This window comes from Pelophylax lessonae, assembly GCF_965119305.1.
Source record: "Pelophylax lessonae genome assembly, chromosome: 1".
In the NCBI taxonomy this organism is placed as follows: Eukaryota; Metazoa; Chordata; class Amphibia; order Anura; family Ranidae; genus Pelophylax; species Pelophylax lessonae.
In genome coordinates, this window is record NC_138768.1 from 1,465,197 (window position 1) to 1,485,658 (window position 20,462).

General features: G+C 49.1%; 1 protein-coding gene across 1 annotated transcript; it reads left to right on the forward strand.

Moving 5' to 3' along the window:
* The first annotated feature begins 1,817 nt into the window (after window positions 1-1,817).
* On the forward strand, window positions 1,818-19,923 carry LOC309565305 (kazal-type serine protease inhibitor domain-containing protein 1-like). The gene is made up of 4 exons (XM_082270209.1): window positions 1,818-2,547; window positions 5,239-5,399; window positions 7,649-7,796; window positions 19,345-19,923. The coding sequence occupies exons 1-4, from the start codon at window positions 2,097-2,099 to the stop codon at window positions 19,446-19,448; spliced, it is 864 nt and encodes a 287-aa protein (XP_082126335.1). The 5' UTR covers window positions 1,818-2,096; the 3' UTR covers window positions 19,449-19,923.
* Window positions 19,924-20,462: the final 539 nt, after the last annotated feature.

Consider the following 20,462-nt stretch of genomic DNA (forward strand, 5'->3'; position numbering starts at 1 on the left):
GGAGGGAGACAGAGGCCTCCGCCATTGGGGGCTCAGCAGATGTCTGAGGTGTTGAAGAGCTGGACTCATCCTCCGGGCCCACTTTCTCACTCTCTGCTGACTCTGTCGGTACCTGAATCTCCTCACTGACTGGGTCACTCTCCATGCTGGAAACGGCTCCTCTCCTCATACGGCTGAAACGTTCCTCATTCCTGTATTTCTCCTTAAATGCTCCGCTACTTTCCTTCAGAGAGCTCACCAGCTCTTTCTGCTTCCTCAAAGTTTGCTCTAAGTCCTTCAACTCAGGCCTCAGAGCCGGTCTCTTCTTACTGTACAGTTTGGCACAAAACAACTTTTTCTTTTTGAATTCAGCTTTTAAAGCTGCCAATTTTTCCTCCTCTTTCTCAATCCGTGTCAGCTTGTCCACAATCCTCCGTCTAAAGGTAGACAGGGACTCATCTCTCCTTGGGCCAGGCCCAATGTCTTCCATAGACTGAGGCCTAGTCTCAGGCCTATCCAGGGGGCCCCCGCCCCCTCCTGGGGCAGAGAAGCTACTCTAGCCCCCGGCTTCTGAAAGCACACAAGCAAAGAACCAGCAACCTCACACCTCACTGTCAAGAAGTAGAATGGCAGTTTCCCACCATCCCTGTGCAGAGTTCCCAGGACTATAAACTTGCTGTGTCCATTATGAGGGGTTATCACCATCCCTGTACTAAGTTCCCAGTTCTGTACACTTGCTGTGCTCATTACGAGGGGGTTCCCACCATCCCTGTGCTGTGCCCATTATGAGGGGTTCCCATCATCCCAGTGCTGTGCCCATTATGAGGGGTTCCCATCATCCCTGTGCTGAGTTCCTGGGTCACTTTGGGAGTTTTGCCTTCAGTGCTAAATGACCACTGCATGGCAGGTTGCTTCGTCATGACATGTTGGCCAGATGAGGTGATCATTATCCATGGTGTGCTGTGTCATTTTGTATAATACTGTATATGATATATTATATTTATTTATATATTTCCATTTATATTTGTGTTTAGGCATTTATTTTATATTTTATTATTATCAATATTTTTATATATTTGTTATTTATTTATATGATTTTTTTTATAAATGTTTACAATTTATATTTATTTATTTATTTATAAATACCGGTATGTATTTTATATATATATTGATCTTGTTCTGAATATATTTATAATTTTATTTATAAAATCTCAAATGATTTATTATTATAATAACTGTATTCCTTTGTTTATATTTATTTATATCGCATTCATAATCTTTGTAATTTTATTTATTTGTATTAAAAATGTATTATGTTAATACTATTATATTAGATTCTTATTATTTATTATTGTTGATATTTCGCTATTTTCTTTATATTTATTTATTTATTATTTATTTTATATTTATTGATCTATTTATTGATATTTGTATTCTTTATTTATTACAATAACACTGGTATGTTAGATTGATGTTATGCATTGGTTTGTTCAACATTGGCCAATACCATATAATATCATAACATATCTTTCTATATTATCTTTTAATATATGTATAGATTTATTTATATTATCTTATTTTAAATATTAATATAATATTTTTTTTTCCTTTTTCATACGTATTTATTAGATTTGGAATTGTATTTTTTGTATTAAATATTTTTTATTTTAATACTTTGATATTAGATTCATATTATCTTTGATATTGTATATATTTTCTGTATTATTATTATTATTTTTTTATTGATCTATTTATTGATATTTGTATTATTTATTTATTATATTAATGCTGGTATATTAGGTTTATGTTATGTATTCTTGTGTTCTCCGTTGGCCATTCCCATATAACATGAGGTGTTCTCCTCTGATGGGAGTCCCAGCCTCTGGACCTGGAATTCAGCCGGTTGTAAATCTTGTGTAAATGAGGAGGCCACAGGTAATCAGGAGGAGGTCGGGGGAAGGGAGAAGATGCCTGTCCCAGCAGGGGGTTACAGGACACTTCCAGCCATGAATACAGGCCCCTCCAGGTGTGAGGGGGTTAATGTATTTACCCCTTGAATATATAAAGAGAGGAGTGAGCCGTCCTCTCTTCCATTGTGGTCTCAGCTCTCCTCCAAGATGTTCCAGATTCTGTTCCTTGGGTTCTCCCTCCTGTCCTTCCCTTCTCTGGCTTTGCTCAGGATTCTGCCCATGAGAGGCTGGACCAATGAGGTGGAGGCCACCCAAAGCTGTGCGCCGTGCCAGGAAGAGCGCTGTCCTCCAGCACCCCAGCGCTGCCCGGCCGGAAGGTTGAAGGATCACTGTGGCTGCTGTTGGGAGTGTGCCAACGTGGAGGGGCAGATGTGTGACCTGCCCTGGATGAAGCATCATTTTGGGACCTGTGGAGAGGATCTGAGGTGCCAAGTAAAAGTCGGGTACAGCGAGGAACCCCAGTGCGTCTGCCCCAGCCAGGGAAGCGTTTGTGGCACCGACCGCAGGACCTACAAAAACATCTGCCGCTTACAGGAGGCCGCCAGGACCAGGCTGAGGACAGAGCTGAAGCTCCAACACACAGGACCCTGCCAGGAAGGTGAGTCTCTATGGGTGCCACAAGGAGGGGAGGGGAGCTTTGGCCATTGGATGGTTGAAAGGCCAACCACAGATCTAGGAACTGTAGCAGTTAAGTTGTGGGTTGATGAAGTGGCAGCTTCCATCAAGGGCTCTGTTCCTGCAAGGTTAAGGGATACTTAGACAATGCAATGTGTATTGTATGTGACCAGCCTTGGTCTGCACCTGGCAGAACAGAGAACATCAGGATATTACAAGTACCGTGCCACCCTAGGGAAGAATAAACTGTGGCTGAGGCCAGCTATTATTATAAAACCTGAAACTGGCCGGGACCATAGAACTCAAGGCTGACAGGGACCATAGAACCTTAGACTGGCCTGGACCATAGATCTCAAGGCTAGCCGGGACCAAAGGAACCTTAGACTGATCTGTGCCATATAATTGAGGCTCTGCAGAGCCATAGAACCTGATGCTCATCAGAGTCAAATATACTGTGGCTGGACGGGACCGTAGAACCTGAGACAGACCTGCACCATATAATTAAGGCAGGCTGATCCCATAGAACCTAAAGCTGCCAGTACCATAGAAACTGGGGCCCGTGTCTGTGAACCTTGTCTAAAAACCATGTCTGAGATCTGGGCCTGAGAACCATGTCTGAGATCTGGGTCTGAGAACCATGTCTGAGACTTGTGTATGAGAACCATGTCTGAGATCTGGGTCTGAGAACCATGTCTGAGATCTGGGTCTGAGAACCATGTCTGAGATCTGGGTCTGAGAACCATGTCTGAGATCTGGGCCTGAGAACCATGTCTGAGATCTGGGTCTGAGAACCATGTCTGAGATCTGGGTCTGAGAACCATGTCTGAGATCTGGGTCTGAGAACCATTTCTGAGATTTGGGCCTGAGAACCATGTCTGAGATCTGGGTCTGAGAACCATGTCTGAGATCTGGGCCTGAGAACCATGTCTGAGATTTGGGCCTGAGAACCATGTCTGAGATCTGGGCCTGAGAACCATTTCTGAGATTTGGGCCTGAGAACCATGTCTGAGATCTGGGTCTGAGAACCATGTCTGAGATCTGGGTCTGAGAACCATGTCTGAGATTTGGGCCTGAGAACCATGTCTGAGATCTGGGCCTGAGAACCATGTCTGAGATCTGGGTCTGAGAACCATGTCTGAGATCTGGGCCTGAGAACCATGTCTGAGTTCTGGGCCTGAGAACCATGTCTGAGATCTGGGCCTGAGAACCATGTCTGAGACTTGTGTATGAGAACCATGTCTGAGATCTGGGCCTGAGAACCATGTCTGAGATCTGGGTCTGAGAACCATTTCTGAGATCTGGGTCTGAGAACCATGTCTGAGATCTGGGCCTGAGAACCATTTCTGAGATTTGGGCCTGAGAACCATTTCTGAGATCTGGGTCTGAGAACCATGTCTGAGATCTGGGCCTGAGAACCATTTCTGAGATCTGGGCCTGAGAACCATTTCTGAGATCTGGGTCTGAGAACCATGTCTGAGATCTGGGCCTGAGAACCATTTCTGAGATCTGGGTCTGAGAACCATGTCTGAGATCTGGGCCTGAGAACCATTTCTGAGATTTGGGCCTGAGAACCATGTCTGAGATCTGGGTCTGAGAACCATGTCTGAGATCTGGGTCTGAGAACCATGTCTGAGATCTGGGTCTGAGAACCATGTCTGAGATCTGGGCCTGAGAACCATGTCTGAGCTCTGGGCCTGAGAACCATTTCTGAGATCTGGGTCTGAGAACCATGTCTGAGCTCTGGGCCTGAGAACCATTTCTGAGATCTGGGTCTGAGAACCATGTCTGAGATCTGGGTCTGAGAACCATGTCTGAGACTTGTGTATGAGAACCATGTCTGAGATCTGGGCCTGAGAACCATGTCTGAGATCTGGGCCTGAGAACCATGTCTGAGATCTGGGCCTGAGAACCATTTCTGAGATTTGGGCCTGAGAACCATGTCTGAGATCTGGGTCTGAGAACCATTTCTGAGATCTGGGTCTGAGAACCATGTCTGAGATCTGGGTCTGAGAACCATGTCTGAGACTTGTGTATGAGAACCATGTCTGAGATCTGGGTCTGAGAACCATGTTTAAGAAAAGCAGTTTCGAGTCCCATATCTGAGGTCCGTGTCTGAGAATGGTGCCTGAGTTTGATTTATGAAATCTGTATCCGGGAACCGTGTCTGAGACTTGTATCTGAGAAGAATATAGCTGAAGAATTTTGCTGCAAAATAAAAATAAACAGCTGAGGGCCACTAAGAACCAGGGGCAGGAGGGCCACTAAGAACCAGGGGCAGGAGGGCCACTAAGAAGCAGGGGCAGGAGGGCCACTAAGAACCAGGGGCAGGAGGGCCACTAAGAACCAGGGGCAGGAGGGCCACTAAGAACCAGGGGCAGGAGGGCCACAAGCGGCCCATAAAACACCGGATCGCCATGTCTTCTCTAAGAGGAAAAGAAGTTGCTGACACTGATTGGTGATAGAGAATCTCCCACCTGGCCGGTATATTCTCAGTATAATAGGGATCTGTAGCTTGTCAACTGGATTCAGAGATATTCGCCCCAGCAATAATCGTCCTTCATATGGCCCAGAATATGAGTGACATGTTTCAGGTGGTGGGTTAGCGAGGATAGGAGGAGGGGAATGTGTGTTTTGCTCTCTCTCTATAATATGGCATGGTGTCATCTCTCTCCAGCCCCCCGTCTCCTCAGCTCCCCACGGGACACGGCCGCTGCGATTGGTCAGACAGTGATTCTGGGGTGTGAGGTGTCGGCTCAGCCAATGGCAGAGGTGGAATGGAGGAAGGAAGGCATCGAGGGATCCCTTCCAGGTGACAGCGGCCACATCATTGTCCAGGTACTAAAATCACAAAATGTCCAGGAATCCCCTCATATACACAGGAATCCCCCATATACACAGGAATCCCCTCATATACACAGGAATCCCCCATATACACAGGAATCCCCCCATATACACAGGAATCCCCCCATATACACAGGAATCCCCCCATATACACAGGAATCCCCCCATTTACACAGGAACCCCCCCATATACACAGAACCCCCCCCCCCATATACACAGAAATCCCCCCGTATACACAGGAATCCCCCATATACACAGGAATCCCCCCATATACACAGGAATCCCACCATATACACAGGAATCCCCCCATATACACAGGAATCCCCCCATATACACAGGAATCCCCCCATTTACACAGGAACCCCCCCATATACACAGAACCCCCCCCCCATATACACAGAAATCCCCCCGTATACACAGGAATCCCCCATATACACAGGAATCCCCCATATACACAGGAATCCCCCCATATACACAGGAATCCTACGATATACACAGGAATCACCCCCCCCCCCATATACACAGGAACCCCCCCCCCCATATACACAGGAATCCCCCCATATACACAGGAATCCCCTCATATACACAGAAATCTCCCCATATAAACAGAAATCCCCCCATATACACAGAACCCCCCCCCCCCATATACACAGAAATCCCCCCGTATACACAGGAATCCCACCATATACACAGGAATCCCACCATATACACAGAAATCCCCCCGTATACACAGCAATCCCCCATATACACAGGAATCCCCCCATATACACAGGAATCCCACCATATACACAGGAATCCCCCCATATACACAGGAATCCCACCATATACACAGGAATCCCCCCATTTACACAGGAACCCCCCCATATACACAGAACCCCCCCCCATATACACAGAAATCCCCCCATATACACAGGAATCCCACCATATACACAGGAATCCCCCCCATATACACAGAAATCCCCCCATATACACAGGAATCCCCCCCATATACACAGAAATCCCCCCATATACACAGGAATCCCACCATATACACAGGAATCCCACCATATACACAGGAATCCCCTCATATACACAGAAATCCCCCCCTATACACAGGAATCCCCTCATATACACAGGAATTCTACCCCATATACACAGAAATCCCCCCATATACACAGAAATCCCCTCATATACACAGGAACCCCCCCCCCCATATACACAGGGACCCTCATATACACAGGTTTCTCCCCATATACACAGAAATCCCCCCATAAACACAGGAATCCCCCCATATACACAGAAATCCCCCATATACAGAGGAATCCCCCCATATACACAGAAATCCCCCATATACAGAGGAATCCCCCCATATACACAGGAATCTCCTCATATACACAGGAATCCCACCATATACACAGGAATACCCCCCATATACACAGGAATACCCCCCATATACACAGGAATCCCCACCTATACACAGGAACCCCCCCCCCCCCATATACACAGGAATCCCCCCATGTATACACAGAAATCCCACCATATACACAGGAACACCCCCATATACACAGGAACCCCCCCTATACACAGGACCCCCCCATGTACACAGAAATCTCCCCATATACACAGGAATACCCCCCATATACACAGGAATACCCCCCATATACACAGGAATCCCCACCTATACACAGGAACCCCCCCCCCCATATACACAGGAATCCCCCCATGTATACACAGAAATCCCACCATATACACAGGAACACCCCCATATACACAGGAACCCCCCCTATACACAGGACCCCCCCATATACACAGGAATCCCCCCATATATACACAGGAACCCCCCCCCCATATACACAGGAATCCCCCCTATACACAGGAATCCCACCATATACACAGGAATCCCCCCTATACACAGGAACCCCCCCCCCTATACACAGGAACCCCCCATATACACAGGAATCCCCCCTATACACAGGAACCCCCCCTATACACAGGACCCCCCCCATATACACAGGAATCCCCCCTATACACAGGAACCCCCCCCATATACACAGGAATCCCCCCTATACAAAGGAACCCCCCCCCATATACACAGGAAACCCCCCTATACACAGGACCCCCCCCATATACACAGGAACCCCCCATATACACAGAAATCCCCCCCCCCCCTATACACAGGAACCCCCCATATACACAGGAACCCCTATACATGATAAGGAGCCCCCCTTGTACTCATCAGACCCCCCACTCTTTTCTCTCTGCAGTCTCGGGGGGGTCCTCAGAGACATCATGTGACCAGCTGGCTGCAGATACACAACGTACGTCAGCGGGACGCCGGGTCATATACCTGTCATGGCCGAAACATGTATGGAGAGGTGACCACATCCGCCCAACTCACCGTCATCTCACCCGGTAAGTGGCCTGACCTCCTTCTCTATCACCCTATAGTGGGAGGGGCCAGCTGAGATCATCTTTCTGTCTGTATCACCCTGCAGTGGGATGTGTCAACTTGAAGCACCCTATGTCTGCATCACCCTGCAGTGGGATGGGCCAACTTCGAGCACCCTATGTCTTTATTACCCTGAAGTGGGAGGGGCCAACTTGGAGCACCCTATCTCTGTATCACCCTGCAGTGGGATGGGCCAACTTCGAGCACCCTATGTCTTTATCACTCTGCAGTAGGATGGGCCAACATGGAGCACTCTTTTTCTGTATCACCCTGCAGTGAGAGAGGCACACTTGGAGCACCCTTCCATATGTACCCAGGCACCCAAATCCCCCCTGGCCTACCATCTCCCTATCCCTCTCTGTATGATCTCTGCTCTTCCTGGACAATGTCCCCCCTGACCCACCATCTCCCCATCTCTCTCTGTATGATCTCTGCTCCTCCTGTACAATGTCCCCCCTGACCTACCATCTCCCCATCCCTCTCTGTATGATCTCTGCTCTTCCTGTACAATGTCCCCCCTGACCTACCATCTCCTCATCCCTCTCTGTATGATCTCTGCTCTTCCTGTACAATGTCCCCCCTGACCTACCATCTCCCCATCCCTCTCTGTATGATCTCTGCTCCTCCTGTACAATGTCCCCCCTGACCTACCATCTCCCCATCCCTCTCTGTATGATCTCTGCTCTTCCTGTACAATGTCCCCCCTGACCTACCATCTCCTCATCCCTCTCTGTATGATCTCTGCTCCTCCTGTACAATGTCCCCTCTGACCCACCATCTCCTCATCCCTCTCTGTATGATCTCTGCTCTTCCTGTACAATGTCCCCCCTGACCTACCATCTCCCCATCCCTCTCTGTATGATCTCTGCTCCTCCTGTACAATGTCCCCCCTGACCCACCATCTCCTCATCCCTCTCTGTATGATCTCTGCTCCTCCTGTACAATGTCCCCCCTGACCTACCATCTCCTCATCCCTCTCTGTATGATCTCTGCTCTTCCTGTACAATGTCCCCCCTGACCTACCATCTCCCCATCCCTCTCTGTATGATCTCTGCTCCTCCTGTACAATGTCCCCCCTGACCCACCATCTCCTCATCCCTCTCTGTATGATCTCTGCTCTTCCTGTACAATGTCCCCCCTGACCTACCATCTCCCCATCCCTCTCTGTATGATCTCTGCTCCTCCTGTACAATGTCCCCCCTGACCTACCATCTCCCCATCCCTCTCTGTATGATCTCTGCTCTTCCTGTACAATGTCCCCCCTGACCCACCATCTCCTCATCCCTCTCTGTATGATCTCTGCTCCTCCTGTACAATGTCCCCCCTGACTCACCATCTCCTCATCCCTCTCTGTATGATCTCTGCTCTTCCTGTACAATGTCCCCCCTGACTCACCATCTCCTTACCCCTCTCTGTATGATCTCTGCTCTTCCTAGACAATGTCCCCTCTGACCCACCATCTCCTCATCCCTCTCTGTATGATCTCTGCTCTTCCTGTACAATGTCCCCCCTGACCCACCATCTCCTCATCCCTCTCTGTATGATCTCTGCTCTTCCTGTACAATGTCCCCCCTGACCCACCATCTCCCCATCCCTCTCTGTATGATCTCTGCTCTTCCTGTACAATGTCCCCCCTGACTCACCATCTCCTTACCCCTCTCTGTATGATCTCTGCTCCTCCTGGACAATGTCCCCCCTGACCCACCATCTCCTCATCCCTCTCTGTATGATCTCTGCTCTTCCTGTACAATGTCCCCTCTGACTCACCATCTCCCCATCCCTCTCTGTATGATCTCTGCTCTTCCTAGACAATGTCCCCCCTGACCCACCATCTCCCCATCCCTCTCTGTATGATCTCTGCTCCTCCTGTACAATGTCCCCCCTGACCCACCATCTCCCCATCTCTCTCTGTATGATCTCTGCTCTTCCTGTACAATGTCCCCCCTGACCCACCATCTCCCCATCTCTCTCTGTATGATCTCTGCTCTTCCTGTACAATGTCCCCCCTGACTCACCATCTCCTCATCCCTCTCTGTATGATCTCTGCTCTTCCTGTACAATGTCCCCCCTGACCCACCATCTCCCCATCTCTCTCTGTATGATCTCTGCTCTTCCTGTACAATGTCCCCCCTGACTCACCATCTCCTCATCCCTCTCTGTATGATCTCTGCTCTTCCTGTACAATGTCCCCTCTGACCCACCATCTCCCCATCCCTCTCTGTATGATCTCTGCTCTTCCTGTACAATGTCCCCCCTGACCCACCATCTCCTCATCCCTCTCTGTATGATCTCTGCTCTTCCTGTACAATGTCCCCTCTGACTCACCATCTCCCCATCCCTCTCTGTATGATCTCTGCTCCTCCTGTACAATGTCCCCCCTGACCCACCATCTCCCCATCTCTCTCTGTATGATCTCTGCTCTTCCTGTACAATGTCCCCCCTGACCCACCATCTCCCCATCTCTCTCTGTATGATCTCTGCTCTTCCTGTACAATGTCCCCCCTGACTCACCATCTCCCCATCCCTCTCTGTATGATCTCTGCTCTTCCTGGACAATGTCCCCCCTGACCCACCATCTCCTCATCCCTCTCTGTATGATCTCTGCTCTTCCTGTACAATGTCCCCCCTGACTCACCATCTCCTCATCCCTCTCTGTATGATCTCTGCTCTTCCTGTACAATGTCCCCCCTGACCCACCATGTCCCCATCCCTCTCTGTATGATCTCTGCTCTTCCTGTACAATGTCCCCCCTGACCCACCATCTCCTCATCCCTCTCTGTATGATCTCTGCTCTTCCTGTACAATGTCCCCCCTGACCCACCATCTCCTCATCCCTCTCTGTATGATCTCTGCTCTTCCTGTACAATGTCCCCCCTGACTCACCATCTCCCCATCCCTCTCTGTATGATCTCTGCTCTTCCTGTACAATGTCCCCCCTGACCCACCATCTCCCCATCCCTCTCTGTATGATCTCTGCTCTTCCTGGACAATGTCCCCCCTGACCCACCATCTCCCCATCTCTCTCTGTATGATCTCTGCTCTTCCTGTACAATGTCCCCCCTGACTCACCATCTCCTCATCCCTCTCTGTATGATCTCTGCTCTTCCTGTACAATGTCCCCCCTGACCCACCATGTCCCCATCCCTCTCTGTATGATCTCTGCTCTTCCTGTACAATGTCCCCCCTGACCCACCATCTCCCCATCCCTCTCTGTATGATCTCTGCTCTTCCTGTACAATGTCCCCCCTGACTCACCATCTCCCCATCCCTCTCTGTATGATCTCTGCTCCTCCTGTACAATGTCCCCCCTGACTCACCATCTCCCCATCTCTCTCTGTATGATCTCTGCTCTTCCTGTACAATGTCCCCCCTGACTCACCATCTCCCCATCCCTCTCTGTATGATCTCTGCTCTTCCTGTACAATGTCCCCCCTGACCCACCATGTCCCCATCCCTCTCTGTATGATCTCTGCTCTTCCTGTACAATGTCCCCCCTGACTCACCATCTCCCCATCCCTCTCTGTATGATCTCTGCTCTTCCTGTACAATGTCCCCCCTGACCCACCATGTCCCCATCCCTCTCTGTATGATCTCTGCTCTTCCTGTACAATGTCCCCCCTGACCCACCATCTCCCCATCCCTCTCTGTATGATCTCTGCTCTTCCTGTACAATGTCCCCCCTGACCCACCATCTCCCCATCCCTCTCTGTATGATCTCTGCTCTTCCTGGACAATGTCCCCCCTGACCCACCATCTCCCCATCCCTCTCTGTATGATCTCTGCTCTTCCTGGACAATGTCCCCCCTGACCCACCATCTCCTCATCCCTCTCTGTATGATCTCTGCTCCTCCTTGACAATGTCCCCTCTGACCCACCATCTCCCCATCCCTCTCTGTATGATCTCTGCTCTTCCTGTACAATGTCCCCCCTGACCCACCATGTCCCCATCCCTCTCTGTATGATCTCTGCTCTTCCTGTACAATGTCCCCCCTGACCTACCATCTCCCCATCCCTCTCTGTATGATCTCTGCTCTTCCTGTACAATGTCCCCCCTGACCCACCATCTCCCCATCCCTCTCTGTATGATCTCTGCTCTTCCTGTACAATGTCCCCCCTGACCCACCATCTCCTCATCCCTCTCTGTATGATCTCTGCTCTTCCTGGACAATGTCCCCCCCTGACCCACCATCTCCCCATCCCTCTCTGTATGATCTCTGCTCTTCCTGTACAATGTCCCCCCCTGACCTACCATCTCCCCATCCCTCTCTGTATGATCTCTGCTCTTCCTGGACAATGTCCCCCCTGACCTACCATCTCCCCATCCCTCTCTGTATGATCTCTGCTCTTCCTGTACAATGTCCCCCCTGACCTACCATCTCCCCATCCCTCTCTGTATGATCTCTGCTCTTCCTGGACAATGTCCCCCCCTGACTCACCATCTCCTCATCCCTCTCTGTATGATCTCTGCTCTTCCTAGACAATGTCCCCCCTGACTCACCATGTCCCCATCCCTCTCTGTATGATCTCTGCTCTTCCTGTACAATGTCCCCCCCTGACCTACCATCTCCCCATCCCTCTCTGTATGATCTCTGCTCTTCCTGGACAATGTCCCCCCTGACCTACCATCTCCCCATCCCTCTCTGTATGATCTCTGCTCTTCCTGTACAATGTCCCCCCTGACCTACCATCTCCCCATCCTTCTCTGTAAGATCTCTGCTCCTCCTTGACAATGTCCCCCCTGACCTACCATCTCCCCATCCCTCTCTGTATGATCTCTGCTCTTCCTGTACAATGTCCCCCCTGACTCACCATCTCCCCATCCCTCTCTGTATGATCTCTGCTCTTCCTGTACAATGTCCCCCCTGACTCACCATCTCCTCATCCCTCTCTGTATGATCTCTGCTCTTCCTAGACAATGTCCCCCCTGACTCACCATCTCCCCATCCCTCTCTGTATGATCTCTGCTCCTCCTGAACAATGTCCCCTCTGACCTACCATCTCCCCATCCCTCTCTGTATGATCTCTGCTCTTCCTGTACAATGTCCCCCCCTGACTCACCATCTCCTCATCCCTCTCTGTATGATCTCTGCTCTTCCTGTACAATGTCCCCCCTGACTCACCATCTCCCCATCCCTCCCTGTATGATCTCTGCTCCTCCTGAACAATGTCCCCCCTGACCCACCATCTCCCCATCCTTCTCTGTAAGATCTCTACTCCTCCTTGACAATGTCCCCCCTGACCTACCATCTCCCCATCCCTCTCTGTATGATCTCTGCTCCTCCTGTACAATGTCCCCTCTGACCCACCATCTCCTCATCCCTCTCTGTATGATCTCTGCTCCTCCTGTACAATGTCCCCTCTGACCCACCATCTCCTCATCCCTCTCTGTATGATCTCTGCTCCTCCTGTACAATGTCCCCCCTGACCTACCATCTCCTTACCCCTCTCTGTATGATCTCTGCTCTTCCTGGACAATGTCTCCCCTGACCTACCATCTCCTCATCCCTCTCTGTATGATCTCTGCTCTTCCTGTACAATGTCCCCTCTGACTCACCATCTCCCCATCCCTCTCTGTATGATCTCTGCTCTTCCTGTACAATGTCCCCTCTGACCTACCATCTCCCCATCCCTCTCTGTATGATCTCTGCTCTTCCTGTACAATGTCCCCCCTGACTCACCATCTCCTCATCCCTCTCTGTATGATCTCTGCTCCTCCTGGACAATGTCCCCCCTGACCTACCATCTCCTCATCCCTCTCTGTATGATCTCTGCTTTTCCTGTACAATGTCCCCCCTGACCCACCATCTCCCCATCCCTCTCTGTATGATCTCTGCTCTTCCTGTACAATGTCCCCTCTGACCTACCATCTCCCCATCCCTCTCTGTATGATCTCTGCTCTTCCTGTACAATGTCCCCCCTGACTCACCATCTCCCCATCCCTCTCTGTATGATCTCTGCTCTTCCTGGACAATGTCCCCCCTGACTCACCATCTCCTCATCCCTCTCTGTATGATCTCTGCTCTTCCTGTACAATGTCCCCCCTGACCCACCATGTCCCCATCCCTCTCTGTATGATCTCTGCTCTTCCTGGACAATGTCCCCCCTGACCCACCATGTCCCCATCCCTCTCTGTATGATCTCTGCTCTTCCTGGACAATGTCCCCCCTGACCCACCATCTCCTCATCCCTCTCTGTATGATCTCTGCTCTTCCTGTACAATGTCCCCCCCTGACTTACCATCTCCCCGTCCCTATCTGTATGATCACTGCTCTTCCTGTACAATGTCCCCCCTGACCCACCATCTCCCCATCCCTCTCTGTATGATCTCTGCTCTTCCTGTACAATGTCCCCCCTGACCCACCATCTCCTCATCCCTCTCTGTATGATCTCTGCTCTTCCTGGACAATGTCCCCCCCTGACTCACCATCTCCCCATCCCTCTCTGTATGATCTCTGCTCTTCCTGTACAATGTCCCCCCCTGACTCACCATCTCCCCATCCTTCTCTGTAAGATCTCTGCTCCTCCTTGACAATGTCCCCCCTGACCCACCATCTCCCCATCCTTCTCTGTAAGATCTCTGCTCCTCCTTGACAATGTCCCCCCTGACCTACCATCTCCCCATCCCTCTCTGTATGATCTCTGCTCTTCCTGTACAATGTCCCCCCTGACTCACCATCTCCCCATCCCTCTCTGTATGATCTCTGCTCTTCCTGTACAATGTCCCCCCTGACTCACCATCTCCTCATCCCTCTCTGTATGATCTCTGCTCTTCCTAGACAATGTCCCCCCTGACTCACCATCTCCCCATCCCTCTCTGTATGATCTCTGCTCCTCCTGAACAATGTCCCCTCTGACCTACCATCTCCCCATCCCTCTCTGTATGATCTCTGCTCTTCCTGTACAATGTCCCCCCCTGACCTACCATCTCCTCATCCCTCTCTGTATGATCTCTGCTCTTCCTGTACAATGTCCCCCCTGACCCACCATCTCCCCATCCTTCTCTGTAAGATCTCTACTCCTCCTTGACAATGTCCCCCCTGACCTACCATCTCCCCATCCCTCTCTGTATGATCTCTGCTCCTCCTGTACAATGTCCCCTCTGACCCACCATCTCCTCATCCCTCTCTGTATGATCTCTGCTCCTCCTGTACAATGTCCCCTCTGACCCACCATCTCCTCATCCCTCTCTGTATGATCTCTGCTCCTCCTGGACAATGTCCCCCCTGACCTACCATCTCCCCATCCCTCTCTGTATGATCTCTGCTCCTCCTGTACAATGTCCCCTCTGACCCACCATCTCCTCATCCCTCTCTGTATGATCTCTGCTCCTCCTGTACAATGTCCCCCCTGACCTACCATCTCCTTACCCCTCTCTGTATGATCTCTGCTCTTCCTGGACAATGTCTCCCCTGACCTACCATCTCCTCATCCCTCTCTGTATGATCTCTGCTCTTCCTGTACAATGTCCCCTCTGACTCACCATCTCCCCATCCCTCTCTGTATGATCTCTGCTCTTCCTGTACAATGTCCCCTCTGACCTACCATCTCCCCATCCCTCTCTGTATGATCTCTGCTCTTCCTGTACAATGTCCCCCCTGACTCACCATCTCCTCATCCCTCTCTGTATGATCTCTGCTCCTCCTGGACAATGTCCCCCCTGACCTACCATCTCCTCATCCCTCTCTGTATGATCTCTGCTTTTCCTGTACAATGTCCCCCCTGACCCACCATCTCCCCATCCCTCTCTGTATGATCTCTGCTCTTCCTGTACAATGTCCCCCCTGACCCACCATCTCCCCATCCCTCTCTGTATGATCTCTGCTCTTCCTGTACAATGTCCCCCCTGACTCACCATCTCCCCATCCCTCTCTGTATGATCTCTGCTCTTCCTGTACAATGTCCCCCCTGACTCACCATCTCCTCATCCCTCTCTGTATGATCTCTGCTCTTCCTGTACAATGTCCCCCCTGACCTACCATCTCCCCATCCCTCTCTGTATGATCTCTGCTCTTCCTGGACAATTTCCCCCCTGACCTACCATCTCCTCATCCCTATCTGTATTTTACATAGTTACATAGTTAGTGAGGCTGAAAAAAGACACAAGTCCATCCAGTTCAACCTATGTGTGTGTGTTTGCTTTTAACCGTACATTATATACCCCTGTATGTTGTACATTGTATACCCCTGTATGTTGTACATTGTATACCCCTGTATGTTGTACATTGTATACCCCTGTATGTTGTACATTGTATACCCCTGTATGTTGTGGTCTTTAAGGTGTCCATCCAATAGTTTTTTGAAACTATCAATGCTCCCTGCTGATACGACTGCTTGCGGAAGAGAATTCCACATCCTTACCGCTCTTACAGTGAAGAACCCCTTACGCACTTTAAGGTTAAACCGCCTTTCCTCTAGTTTTAGTGAGTGGCCATGTGTCTTATTGTATTCCCTTACTCTAAATAGTTTGTTCCTTATGCTAGGGTCTCCAGTACAGTATTTGTACATTGATATCATATCCCCCCTCAATCATCTCTTCTCCAGAGAGAATAGGTTCAGTGCTTGTAGTCTTTCCTCATAGCTGATGTCCTCCATTCCCCTAATTATTTTTGTTGCCCTTCTCTGGACTTTCTCCAGTTCCAGCACATCCTTTCTGAGGACCGGTGCCCAGAACTGGACAGCATACTCCAGATGTGGCCGGACCAGAGTCTTGTAGAGAGGGAGAATAATCTCTTTATTTCTGTTGTGAATCCCCTTTTTTATACATCCCAGTATTCTGTTGGCTTTGCTTGCAGCGGCTTGGCATTGCATGCCACTGCCAAGCCTGTTGTCTACCAGTACCCCCAGGTCCCTTTCCATCCTAGACTCACCCAGAGGTTCCCCCCCTAGTGAGTAGCTTGCTTTCTGGTTTCTGGCCCCCAAGTGCATTACTTTACATTTTTCTACATTAAATCTCATCTGCCATGTAGTTGCCCACCCCGTTATTTTGTTCAGGTCTGCTTGCAAGATTTCCACATCCTGCATAGAAGATATTGGCATGCCTAATTTAGTATCATCTGCAAATACTGAGATTGTACTAGATATCCCCTCCTCTAGATCATTTATGAATAAATTAAACAGGATTGGTCCCAGGACAGAACCCTGGGGGACCCCACTTTCCACACCCGCCCAATCCGAGTACTCCCCATTAATCACCACCCTCTGTACTCTCCCCTGGAGCCAGTTCTCTATCCAGGTACTCACCTTATGGTCCATACCTACCTTCCTTAGTTTGTACAGTAAGCGTTTGTGGGGAACGGTGTCAAAGGCCTTTGCAAAGTCCAGATACACCACATCCACAGACCTTCCTTTATCCAGATACACCACATCCACAGGCTTACCTTTATCTAAGTGGCAGCTCACTTCATCGTAGAAGGTTAATAGATTGGTTTGGCATGAACGATTTTTCATGAATCCATGCTGATTACTACTTATAATACCGTTTTCATTACTAAAGTCTTGTATGTGGTCCCTTATCATCCCCTCCAAAATTTTGCAGACTACAGATGTTAGGCTGACCGGCCTATAGTTACCCGGGATATACCTCGGCCCCTTTTTAAATATTGGTACCACGTTGGCTTTTTTCCAATCAGCTGGCACCATACCTGTCTGTAAACTATCCTTAAAGATCAAGAATAATGGTCTGGCAATCACCTGACTGAGCTCATTTAGAACCCTTGGGTGCAAGCCATCCGGTCCCGGGGATTTATTTATGTTAAGTTTCTCTAGTTTAGCTCTAAGTCTATCCTCTGTTAGCCATGGCGGCACTTCCTGAGGTGTGTTGTTTAGTTCGGCCTTACAATTCGTGTAGCCCCCCGATTCCTTTGTGAAGACTGAAGAAAAGAAATTATTTAACACTTCCGCCTTTTCTCTGTCCTCAGTGGCCATTTTTCCTTTATCATCTTTTATGGGGCCAATGTGTTCTGGCCTCGCTTTCTTACTGTTTATATACTTAAAGAATTTCTTGGGGTTCTTTTTACTCTCCTCCACTATATGTCTCTCGTGTTCTATTTTAGCCGCCCTGATTTCATCTTTACATTTCTTATTACACTCTTTGTAATGCTTAAATGCTGCCAATGACCCCTCAGTCTTGTATTTTTTGAAGGCCTTTTCTTTAGCTCTAATATACATTTTTATGTTGGAGTTTAGCCACCCAGGGTTTAGTTTTGCTCTTTTAAATTTATTTCCCTGTGGAATGCACTGGCCCACCCCCTTGTTAAGTATGCTCTTGAAGCACTCCCATTTTTCCTCCGTGTTCTTTGTTCCCAGGGTTCTATCCCATTTGATATTTTCTAGCAGCGAGCGCAGTTTAGGGAAATTGGCTCTTTTGAAATTCAGTGTCCTTATATTACCCTTGTGTTTCCTATTACTGTAATTAATACTGAAACCAATTGACCTATGGTCACTGTTCCCTAAGTTGTCCCGTATTTCTATATCCGTGAGCAGGTCTGTATTGTTGGTAATCAGTAGGTCAAGTACCGCATTGCTTCTTGTCGGTGCATTCACCATCTGACCCATGAAATTGTCCTGCAAAACATTTAGGAACTGCCGAGCCTTGGCTGAATGCGCGGTTCCTTCTGCCCAGTCTATATCAGGATAATTAAAGTCCCCCATTATAATGACATTTCCCATCCTTGCTGCCAATCCTATCTGTAACATGAGGTCCACCTCACCCTCCTCCCTCTGGTTTGGGGGCCTATAGCATACGCCCAATATTACCTTCCCCACCGTGCCTTTCCTTTGAAGCTCTACCCATAGGGATTCTGCCTCGTCCATAGCTCCATTATTAATATCATCCCTCATATTTACCTGTATACTGTTCTTAATATACAAACATACCCCTCCCCCTTTTTTACCCTCTCTATCTCTGCGATAAAGGGAATACCCCTGAATGGTCGCCATCCAGTCATGAGAGCTGTCAAACCAAGTCTCAGTTATCCCCACAAAATCTAAGTCCTCCTCAAACATCAGCAGCTCCAGCTCTCCCATCTTGTTGGCCAGGCTTCTGGCATTGGTATATAAGCCTCGTAATTTTGATGTTTTTAGGCTGCTCTCTTGATTTTTCCCCGTACCCACCCTGGGTATAGGGGCTCCGAACACCCTACCGCTAATGCCCCCATTTCTGCCCTCTGAAACTTGCTTTCCACTGGCTAATTCTACATCTGTATCTCTGCTTTTCCTGTACAATGTCCCCCCTGACCTACCATCTCCCCATCCCTCTCTGTATAATCTCTGCTCTTCCTGGACAATGTCCCCCCTGACTCACCATCTCCTCATCCCTATCTGTATGATCTTTCCTCTTCTGGTACCATATTTTCCCCCAACTTTCCATCTCTTCCTCCCTCTCTGTATGAACTCTCCTTTCCCTGCACCATGTACGCCACCCCTCCAGCTTTCTCCCCCTCTGTATGAACCTTGCTCTTTTTCTGTCATGTCCCCAGCCTGACTCACTTTCTGTTCTATATCATTCTACAGACTCTCCGCTGGCCCCTGAATTATCGGGTCACCTCATTGGCGTCTTTGATGTGACAGATGATGAAGATTACTTGAGAGAAGGGCCATCAGGGTCCCATGAGTGAGGTCCGTGACCACCTGGAGATGATTCATCCTGATGTCTTTTTTGCCTGTTTTGGAAGTATTAGGAAGTCCTGTGCCTATGAGGAGATGCAGAAAGCTGGCAGAGCAGAACCACCATGAATGAACCCAGTTGTGTCCTGCAGTGGCAATAGATCTGACTGTTGATCAGTCCTGATGACAATTCTGTTGTGCAATTCTCAGCCTTCTGTAGATCAGGACAGTGTGCATTGCTATGGACCCAAAAATAGTCCTCAGTAGAACCCACAGTAGACCGGGGATAACCCGTTGTCTTCTGCACCTCCAGCTCCATTTAATGTTATTGTCACTGTGTGACATTCAAATGTGTTGACCTTATCTGCGCTGTCCACATCCATGTCCCCCTCTAGAAGAATTGTGTACAGTGTATCAGACTGGAATATAATGAGAAAACCTGCTTTATGTAGGATGGAGAGTGTAATCGTCCCAATTCCCATGTAATACTTTCCTGATAGAGCACTGTGTCTTCCTGTGTCCGTCCAGCCTTCAGTCCATGGCTTTCGGGGGAGATTTGTAAATAAGACCCAAAATGAAACCTGCAGAGTACGACAGCATAGGGTAGTAACATCTTTAATTATCATAAGGGAACCCTTGTACATATCAGCAGTGTGTTCTGACTCCCGTTCCCAGCACCTTGTGGCCCCTGGCCCTGAGATCAAGTTATTAAAGGGGCTCCTGCACTATGCTGTTGAGTTCCGAGGTTATCATTTGTGTGTTATAGTAAGGGATCTCTCCTCTCTTCGAATGCTCAGCTACAAGGAGGAGTTGTGAAGATCCTCATTGACAGACTCATCTTATCACTGGATCTTTGTGGTCTTTGCTTCTGTATTTCTGTTGCTAATTCTAAGTGTTCGCTGGGACCTGTTGTAGCTATTTAATTACATAACTAGATGCTTCATACATTGTTGCAGTCTTTCTATGGTGTAGATCCGGTCCAGGTGATCACATTTGTGTTGCTATCTGTAATTGATTTTGTAAAT

Excerpts from the sequence above, each read along its gene's own strand:
- LOC309565305 (XM_082270209.1), top strand. The coding sequence starts at position 2,097 with ATGTTCCAGATTCTGTTCCTTGGGTTCTCCCTCCTGTCCTTCCCTTCT. Across the intron at positions 2,548-5,238 it reads CACAGGACCCTGCCAGGAAG|CCCCCCGTCTCCTCAGCTCC; the intron begins GTGAGTCTCTAT and ends ATCTCTCTCCAG. Across the intron at positions 7,797-19,344 it reads ACTCACCGTCATCTCACCCG|ACTCTCCGCTGGCCCCTGAA; the intron begins GTAAGTGGCCTG and ends ATCATTCTACAG.